General features: G+C 60.2%; 1 protein-coding gene across 1 annotated transcript; it reads left to right on the forward strand.

Annotated features, from left to right (window-relative positions):
* The first annotated feature begins 5,181 nt into the window (after positions 1-5,181).
* PVALEF (parvalbumin like EF-hand containing) lies at positions 5,182-6,533 on the forward strand. The gene is made up of 4 exons (XM_044921840.1): positions 5,182-5,287; positions 5,515-5,650; positions 5,958-6,073; positions 6,487-6,533. Exons 1-4 carry the CDS (start codon positions 5,182-5,184, stop codon positions 6,531-6,533), a joined length of 405 nt encoding a protein of 134 aa, XP_044777775.1.
* Positions 6,534-9,678: the final 3,145 nt, after the last annotated feature.

Genomic DNA, 9,678 nt, shown 5'->3' on the forward strand with positions numbered 1-9,678 from the left:
GCTGGCCTGCTCTCTGGCCTGCTCAGACTTCGGCAGCGCCCCAGGGACACTCTGCTTGCTGGGACTTCACCCCCGGAGGGTCAGCGCACCCACACCCCAGACCTGCTGCCTGGGGGTAGGGGTGGGGGTCAGGGGCTCCTCTTGTCCCCACCGGCCCGCCCCCACCTGTGGGGGGTGGGTGCCGCTGAGAAGGGGATGGGCCTGTCTCCCGCCCCCAGAACTCTCCTCCACAGGCCTGCCCGCCACAGCCGTGCTTGGCAGGGTGACGAGGAGAGGGGTCCTGGCATTTGCCAAAGAGCCCGCAGAGGGCAGCCACCAAGGGTGCCAGTGCTCAGAACCAGCCAGGCACCCCCGGCAGCCCCAGGGGGTCACGCCGGGACCTGGGAGGCAACGGAGGTTCGAAGGAGCCTTGTCCTTCCGTCAACATGGCTCACTGAAGAGGAAGGGCTAATTGGTCTCATACTCCTTGGGCTCAAGGCAGGGCTGGAGGGCAGAGGGATGGGCAGAGAGCAGGCCAGCTGGGATGACAGTGTCCCCAGAGCTGCGAGGTGGTTCCCGTTACCCTCCAGGCCAGCTCAGCCCAGAGCAGGGGCCGGGGCCGCAGGCACAGAGGTGTGGCCCAACTCCGAACAGAAATGAAACCAGAGGGGCTGCCAGGAGCCGGCCATTTGTCAGTTCAGGGCAGGTGCCGGTTCCAGGGGCCTGGAAACTCACACCAGGCTCCCCACCCCTCATGTGCGGCCCAGGCAGAGGTGGACTCAGACCAGGCCTTCCAGAAGATGCCTCCCCCAGAGGGCCAGGCGGAGCGGGGCTCAACGCTGGGCCAGTCCCACTGTGAGACCCTCCAGTGCTGCTTATTTATGTTTTCTGTTTGATTTATGCTTTATTCGAAGGAACGTTTCCCATTCCACATTTTTTTAATTGAGGTGAAATTCATATAACATAAAACAAACCATTTTAACGTGAACAATTCAGTGGCATTTAGCACACTCAGTATGTGCAACCATCACCTCTATTCAGTTCTAGAACATTCTCCCCACTCCCAAACCCCAAAGCTGTTAAACATGAATTCCTCCCTCCCTTCCCCTCCAGCCCTTGGCAACCACCGACCCGCTTTCTGTCTGTATGGATTTGCAAATTCTGGGGATTTTATACAAATGGAACCAGGCGCTATGTAGCCCTCTGTGACTGGCTTCTTTCCCTGGATGTAAGGTGTCGAGATCCATCCGCATCATGGCGTGCGGTTCATTCCTTTTGTGCAGAGTGGCCTTCCACTGTAGGGACACGTATGTCGGGTGGCAGTCAGTGTGCCTGCTGGGGACCTCGGTGTACGTGCGGACGCGCAGGCGTGCATCCCACACTGGAGCACCGAGCGCATGGGTGTGTTGGAAAGCGTCGGGGGAAGAATGTGGAACCCTCCACCGTTGGTCCCTATCATCCCACTCTTGTGAACACAGCCAAGGAGCAGGAGACACTCCCCTGGACAGAGATGCACATTGAAATAGCATCTCTATGAGCAAAATGCTGGAATCTGTTTGGGGTCCAGCAGCAGATGGCCATTGGAAGTTTCTGGAAGGTCCTCAGCTCTCCGGCCTCATATGAAGCTGTGACACAAGGTAGCGCACAAAATGTTATATGAATTTCCCGGTGATGCGTGAGCGACTCTCACACCAAGAAGGCAGATCTCAGCGCCGTGTCCACGCTGTGCAGAATGACCAGGGAAACCCGCACAGAGAAAGTGGTGGGCAGGGCTGGGGAGAGGCTGCACCCCAGGGTCCGCCCTGGTATTGGGGCATGGCACCGTTTGTGAAAACCAGTGGACGTGAGGGGTCTCCAGGCAGGCCAGAGCTGGGAGGGGCTCTCAGGGTACATCGGTCTCTGGTGTCCCCGTTCTCAACCTGGCGACTGTCCTTCGAGGGGCCTCCTCAGCCAGAGAGGCCAGCCCTGCCCGGGGTCACACAGCCCTGCTCCCCGAGACTGCAGGAGGCAGCATGGCCTGACAGACCGGCCTCTCCTCCCCTCACCTTTATGGCCAGCCCTGACCCCCTACAGCGACCCAGGGACAAAGGACAGCTGCCCGACCCGGCCACTCACTGGATGCGGTCCCTGTCCAGGGGCTTCTGGTGGCTTCTCAGACATGCTGGCCAGCCCGCACGCCCTGGGTGACCCTGGCTGGCCCAGCCAGCCCTCTCCTGGCCCACCACCTCACCCTGTAAGGCCAGTGGGCAGGGTGGGCCCTAATGCAACAGACAGAAACTCCTCTTGCTCCCCGTTGCTAGCCACTCTCCCCACCCCCACCCTGGGCTTGGGGAGGCCGGGCGCTGCTGACGGTCAGTCTGCCCGGCCCGGCGTGGATGTGCCAAGTGCCGGTGAGCCCCTGGGGGAGGCAGGCCAGTGCCAGGCTGGAGTGCCCGGGAGGGGCAGGGGGTGGGAGGACAGGTGCAGCCCAAGCTGTAAATAGGCCCAGTGGCTGCAGGTATAAAAGCTGGAGCCCCCACAGACTATCAGCACCCCCAGCCTGACCTGCCTCCCCACAGCCCTCGAGCGAAGCCAGGCCGAGGTGAGCCTTGCCCAGGGAGGGGTGGTATGGACTCTGGGCCCAGCCAGAGCTGCCCACACTGTGTGGCCAAAGCTTGTGGTCTCATTCTCATCCATAGGACAAGCGGAGGCCCAAGGGGCTGAGGAGACCCCAGGGAGGTCCAGGGGAGGCAGGAAAAGGAGGCGGAAGGGGAGGGGCAGCCCCAAGGGAGCCCCAGTCTTAGAGGCAGCCGCGTGCACCTGGGTCTGCAGGGATGGGCACGTGAGCATGCATGTGCTTATGTGGGCCTCTGAGAGAGTGCTAGGATTTGGGGAGCAGGGTGGGGAGGCTGAGACCTGCTCACTGACCTCAGGGCCCCAGGTGCTGACTGGGGGGCCAGGGAGCCTGCCCGGGCAGGGGGTCCAAGGCCAACAGACCCACTGACTCCGGCGGGCACACGAAGTCAGCTCTGAACCCCCTCGGACCCAGTCCCCATCTGCTGGGGCCCCTGCCTCTGTCACCTCCCCCCCCCCCGGCCCCCCAGCCCATGCAGCATTTTTTCTCATATCAGCATCTGAACTTGGGGACTCACCGGCAGATGCTAGAAGCAGAACACAGCCCCTAGGAGGGCTACGCAGGCGGTCCACAGTGGTCTGGGGTGGGGCGACGTCCCTGCCAGCCTTGGGAGGGCATTCAGGGCACAGCAATGCCCGGGACAGGTGGGGTTCTGGGGGGTCTTAGCCAGGTTTTAGAGCTCAGTCCTGCTTTGGCTGTGGAAGGCAGTGAGGCGGGAGGGAGGGAGGGATCCCGTCCGAGGAGAAGGACGAAGTGGGAGCAGCCCAGGAGGCTGGGCAGGGGCGCGCAGGGCACCAGAGGGCTGGCATCGTGTGGTGCCCGCAGTCCCCACCCCCCAGCTCTGGTGAGACATGTCGGCTTCCCTCTGGGGGTGAGCGAGACGCCATCCCAGGCCCTGGGTCAGGGCTATAAATAAACCACCAGCAGCCCGAGGCCCCAGGCCCTGCCCCCACACCAGCTCTGATCTCAGGCTCCCCTGCCTTCCTGTGGGGGGTACCCCCCCTAGAGCAGTGGGGTAGGACTGGGTGGGGAACAGACACAGCCCAGGGCGCCCAGTGCGCTCTGCAGACAGGATGTCGACCCCAGGCTCTGCCAGACCTGGCCTGGAATTTGGCCCAGCCCCTCCTTCATAAAGCGTGGGACGCGGGCTCTGGCAGGGCCCCAGGGGGCAGGCGGGACAACCCCTCTTTCCAGAATGGAGTTCTGAGATTCTGGCATGGGAGAGAGGAACAGGGGCTCAGCTCAGGATGTGGGCTGGTGGGGCCCGTCCTGTGGGCCTCTGTGGCCCAGGTCTGCCCTGGCTCGCCGCTCACCAGCCCCACCCTGCCTCCCAGGCCAGCCCCCCAGGAGCCGGCTTTTGGGCATGATGCACAGGGGACCCAGCTCCAGGCCCACCTCAGGCCCCAAAGCCCTTTCCCCAGTATCTCCCTTCCCTCCTGACTCCTCACAAGACCCTGAGAAGGGGCAGGATGGGCAGGGGCCTCCCCATCTCACAGAATAGCTGTGGGGCACGGCCAGGGTCAGGAAGGAGGTCACGGTCCTGGGGCTCTATCCAGCACTCCCTGCAACCCCCAGGCTGCCAGGCTTGAGCTGCAAACTTTGACCCGTGGCTTCTCTCTTGGGAGGAAAGGATACTCCCCCGGCCACTGCCCAGCTCCACTCAGGACGCACGGGCCACAGGGCTGCCCTTCCTGGACATGGGAGTATGTTCCAGAACGTTCTGCCACCCCATGAACTTTTGAGAGGGCCAAGGAGCCTCTGAAATAGCTGTTTTGCCACAAGCCCCAGAACCCAACTCCCCCTGGGGACAGCAACCCGAGAGCCCAGCAGGTCACAAGGCACCGCCTCGAGGGCCACAGGACAGCCTGGTCCCCACCTGCTGACCCCTCAGCCTGTGACCAGACCCCCACCCTCCTGGCTGGACTCCCGGCCTGCCTCGGACTCTCCGTGAACTGGGGACAGTGACACACACACGTCCATGGGGCCTGTGGGCAGATGCCTGGAAAGGCGGCAGTCGTCCTCCCTGCTCAGAGCATCCGGGCATTGCTCAGTGCAGAGCCAACTCGCTGCAGGTGGTGAACGGCCAGCCGGGGGGCCCAAGGCCTGCTGGTCTGGGGTCTGGGAGAGCAAGGCCCAGGCTGTGGGCCCGGAGTCAGGGTGGAAGGAGGTGGGGCTTCAGGTAACCAAGAAGGCTTCCCAGAGGAGGTGGCTATGAGATGGGTCTGGAAGGACAGAGGGAAGTTCCCTGGCGGCGTTGAAGGGTCAGAGGGCGGCCACCACCTCTTCTGAGCAGAGTGAAGGACCCCAAGCTCATCACTTGCTGTCTGGGGGCCTCAGCCTCTTCTGTGAGATGGAAGTGGTACTCAAGGTGGCCAGCTGGCAAGAGGTGGGGTCTCGGGCGCATCTTCCCCCAGGGCCCTGGACACAGGAGTCTCTGCAAGGCCAGGCACCCCAAGGGCCTCTGCACCCTGGGGACCCTGCTCGGGAGGCAGGAGTTGGTGCCTTGCGGGGACTGTGTCTGTTGCAGAGTGCCCCCACTCTGCCTGTGTGCACCCACCGAGCTGGCTCCTGTCCACCGCAGGGCCAGGATGGACGAGGACTTCTCCTCTCAGATGAAGAAGATGGCCTTGGCTATGGGCACATCCCTGTCGGACAAGGACATAGAGATGCTGCCCACAGACATGAGGCATCACGGTATATAGCACACCCCTCATCCCCAGCATGGCCTCCCTGCCCCGGGCCCGGCCCAGCCATGGCCAAGGAAGCAGTGGACACCGGAGCCCATCTGCGGGCTCCGCCTTCCCTGGGCTGAGCGGCATGGGACACATGGGGTGGGGGAGGGGAAGAGCAGGCCACGGCAGTCCCCACCCCAGGGCAGAAGCCTCCCTCGGGCCCCCGTGACCTGCGCCTGGCTGTCCCAGGCTCCTTCAACTACCTCAAGTTCCTGGAGTACATGCAGAAGTTCCAGGCCTCGGGGCAGCTGGACAGCGCCATCCGCCAGGCCTTCCAGACCCTGGACAAGGACAAGAGTGGTTTCATCGAGTGGAATGAGATCAAGTAATGGCCAGTGGCTGGGGATCGGGGTCCTGAGCCCGGGGCCTAGGGCCCAGTCCACAACAACCACGCCCACCCCAGTAGAAGACCTGGTGCCCCTCCCCCCGCCCAGTGGGCCCCAGCTGGCCTCTCGGGAGGTGGGGCCGGCCGGAAACAGTCCAGGTCCACAGCACTGGGGCCAGGCCCAGAGACCCCTCTCCAGCAGGGCCTCAGTTTCCCTACCTGTAAAATGGGGAGTGAGCACCTTGCAAACCATTGGGCACCAGCCAGACACCCCTCGGCTCTGACCAGAGCCCACCCCTGGCCCCAGGTACATCCTATCCACCATTCCCAGCAGCGGGCCCACCGCCCCGCTGACAGACGAGGAGGCAGAGGCCATGATCCAGGCGGCCGACACGGATGGGGACGGGAGGATTGACTTCGAAGGTGGGTCAGCACAGACAACGGGGCCAGAGGTCCCTCTCGGGTCTTCCCGGCCCACCCCTCCGGGACCCCACAGCACCGTTAAGTGCCCATGTGGGCACAGCACTGAGTAGGCTCCCTGACCCCAGGCATGCAGTTCACAGCCATCTTTGCTGGGTAACCGTCCCCCCCCAGAGATGGGAAAGCAAGTGTTGGGGGTGCTGAGCGGGCAGCTGGCAGGGAGCCGCTGCGGGTTTCTGAGTGGGGAGAGGTGGGTGGAGATGGCCGTGGGGAGGCTCGGCTGGATGGGAGCAGAGGTCCGAGGCTCCCTGGACAGAGAGAGTGGTCTGAGGTGGGGAGGGAGGTTTGAAGAAAGGAACCAGGCCTGAGGCCCTCCATGGCTACCCTGGGGTCTAGAAATCTGTCTCCTATTCTAGAATTTTCTGAATTGATCAAAAAGGAGAAAGTGCCAAAGAAGAAGTAGTGTACACCCAGCCCCGGGCCGGGGGAGGGTACCCCACGCGGCATCGTGGACATCTGTGTGGCTGACCAAGGAGGCCATGGGGGTGGACACAGCACATGCCAGGAAAATGGAAGAATGGCATCATTAAATGAACAATGTAGCCCGAGTGTTTCTTGGGGGCAGTGTGTGAGCGGGGGTGGGGGTGGGGCCGGTGTGTGGGGGTGCACAGGGGCAAATGGGAGGCTAGGCGGGTGGATGCATCCAGCCCCTGCCCCCTCTGCCTCCCCCTTGTCCCCATGTCATGGGGGGCACCTGCAGAGGGGGTCCCCCCCCGCCGGCTCTCGCCCCTCCCAGCACAGTGCTCTCTGTGCCTAGACCCCCGCAGGACCTCCTTCCCCAGCCGGGCTCTGCTAGGCTGCCCTGGGCTCACACAGCAGCCACGTGAACACAGAGCGGGGATACCTGCGACCCTGGGGTACAGCCAAGGGGGCCCTGGCATGTGCCCTGGGCCGTGCCCTCTGGGTCAGTCCTCTGCCTGCCTGCTTGCCTTCTTCCTCCTCTTGATGCCCCACTTCTCCCTCCCTGAGCTGGTGCCTCTGCTCCCCCCCGCGCTTGCCCTCCTGGTGGGCTCCCGTCCCGTGGTTTAAGTACCATGTGTGGGCCAGGGCCCCCATCCCACCTCTCTCCTGTGCTCCCGACTCCTGTGCCCGTCTGGGCTTCCTGACACCCCGTTTCATGTGAAAAAGGCATCTCAAACTTAGAGCGCGAGGCTGAGCTCCGATTCTCCCTCCGTGAAGTCCGGCCACCCGCACCTTCCTATCTGTTAGCGCCGCGTCACTCCTGGGGCTGATCTGGCTAGGAGCCTTGCGGCCACATGCACTCTTGACCGCACTCCCCCTCCATCCTGGGGACTGGTCCCGGGGAGAGCCCTGGGCCCCCTTCAGAGCCCCCCATGTCCACAAGTGGGGGGCGAGTGTCACTCGTGGTGGGAGTGGGTTTCCTCTTCCAGCTGCTCCGGGGGACTCTACAGCCTCTAGGAAAGAGGGGCCAAGGGGGCTGGACCACGCAGAAGTGAAGGCGCTGCCCCTCACGAGCACCCTTGTGGGGCCATGGCAGGAGTGAGGCCCATCTCACATATCACCCTCCCCTCCTCTCCTCGCCTGCCTTTGTGGGAATCTCAGTGGCCCTGCCCTCAGAAATCACCCAGGGCCCCCCTCCCTGCCACCATCCTGGCCACCACCCCCTCTTGCCTGGGTGACCACCATAGCTCCTGGATTGGCCTCCCTGCCTCTACCCTCTGACAGTTGGTTCTCAACACAGCAGTGGAGAGGTCCTTTAAAAATAGAAGTCAGATCTGGGGCGCCCGGATGGTTCAGTCAGTGGAGCATGTGACTCTTGATCTCAAGGTTGTGGGTTCAAGCCCCATGGTGGGCATAGAGCTTACTAAAAAAAAAAAAAAAAAAAAAAAGTCCAATCCGTCACTCCACTCAGAACCCTCTAGAGGCTCCCCTGTCAAGCCAAGTCCCTGGAACACCCACATGTCTTGTTCCCCACCAGGCTCCGACTTCAGCCACATTGCTCCCTCTCTGCTCCTTTTGCACGGCCGTTCCTGCCTGGCATGCTCTTCCTTAGATTTATATCTGCGTGACTAACTCCCTTGTCTCCCTCAAATTTCCTCACATGCCACATCCCAAAGAAATCAATCCTAACCCACCCTATTGCATATCACACTTGCCCTGGCCACGCGTTCTGCATCTCCTTGCCCTGGTATCTTTTCTCATGGTACTCACCATCCCCTAATATACTATAATATTCATTTATTTATAATGTTTATTATGAGCAAAAAGAGCATCAAGGACATGGGGTCTGAGATCCCAGGGAAGAAAGGCTTTGAGAGATGAGCCTGAGGTTGTCACAGGTTTCCCATCAGGTGTTGGTAACTGTGGCCAAGAGGCTGAGAGCTGAGGAGGGCACCCAGCGGCCTCCTGGGTGTTTGGCATCTGCCAGGGAGGAGGAGGAGGGGCTTGGCTTGGGGCTCTAAGGGGTTAGAAGTGAGGAGTGAGGACAGAAGAACCAAGTCAGTCCTCACAGAGACTGGAGTCTGGCCTCAGCTAGCCCAATTCCTCCCCTCACTGCCCCTCAGAGCAGAAGAAATCCCTCTGGACCAGGGGCCAAATATAGCTCAGTGCAGGCCAGATTCGGCCATGCCCATTTATTTGCATTTTATCTGTGGCTGTTTTCAAGTTATGCTTAACTGGAATGCCATGGAAAGCCTGAAAGTAAAAATAATCGCAGAGATATACCACACAAACACTATGGTGAGAAAGCTGGTACAGCTACTACTATCCGACGAAAGAGACCATAAGGCAAGAGGTCCTGCTAGACAAAAAAGGCCATTTCATAAAGATGAAGGGTCAGTTCACTAGGAAAACACACAGTTCCAAATATGTACGCACCCACTAACATAGCCTCAGAATTCGTAAAGCAAAAATGAGCCAACTAGAATGAGAAAGAGACGATGCACAATCGCAGTGGCAGATTTTAGCATTCTTCTTGGGAACCGACAGAGCAAGGAGGAAAAAAATCAGTAAGGATACAGGAGACTAGAAACACAATGAATTAACTCAACTCAAATGATAAAGATCAACTCTGCTTCCAACAACTGCATTCTCTTTAAGTCAACAGATAGAGAGTTTACCAAAATTGACCACATTCTGGCCATAAAGCAAATCTCAATCGAATCAGAGAGTTGAAATAACATAGAACATATTTTCTGACCATAGGTAAACCAAGCTAGAAACCATAAACCAAAAAGATAAGAAAAGCAATGCATGCGAAACCACCCACAGTTCACAGAAACCACCATGGAAATTAGAAAATATTTTGAAGGGGCCTGGGTGGCTCAGACAGTTAAGCGTCTGCCTTCGGCTCAGGTCATGATCCCAGGGTCCTGGGATCGAGTCCCGCATCGGGCTCCCTGCTCTGCGGGGAGCCTGCTTCTCCCTCTGCTTCTCTCTCTCTCTCTCTCTGTCTCTCATGAATAAATAAATAAAATCTTTAAAAAGAAAATATTTTGAATAACAGAACTACAATATACCAAGGCCTCACATTGCTTGGAGGAAAATTCAGTGTTTGCTGCATGGACTTGGAAGGGCAAGGCCGACCA

The sequence above is a fragment of the Neomonachus schauinslandi genome, chromosome 15, assembly GCF_002201575.2.
Source record: "Neomonachus schauinslandi chromosome 15, ASM220157v2, whole genome shotgun sequence".
Taxonomy (NCBI): Eukaryota; Metazoa; Chordata; class Mammalia; order Carnivora; family Phocidae; genus Neomonachus; species Neomonachus schauinslandi.

Bases quoted from the DNA above. Each gene is read 5' to 3' on its own strand.
- PVALEF (XM_044921840.1), top strand. From the start codon at position 5,182: ATGGACGAGGACTTCTCCTCTCAGATGAAGAAGATGGCCTTGGCTATG. The intron at 5,288-5,514 runs GTATATAGCACA...TGGCTGTCCCAG, and splicing joins CACAGACATGAGGCATCACG to GCTCCTTCAACTACCTCAAG. The intron at 5,651-5,957 runs GTAATGGCCAGT...CCCTGGCCCCAG, and splicing joins ATCGAGTGGAATGAGATCAA to GTACATCCTATCCACCATTC.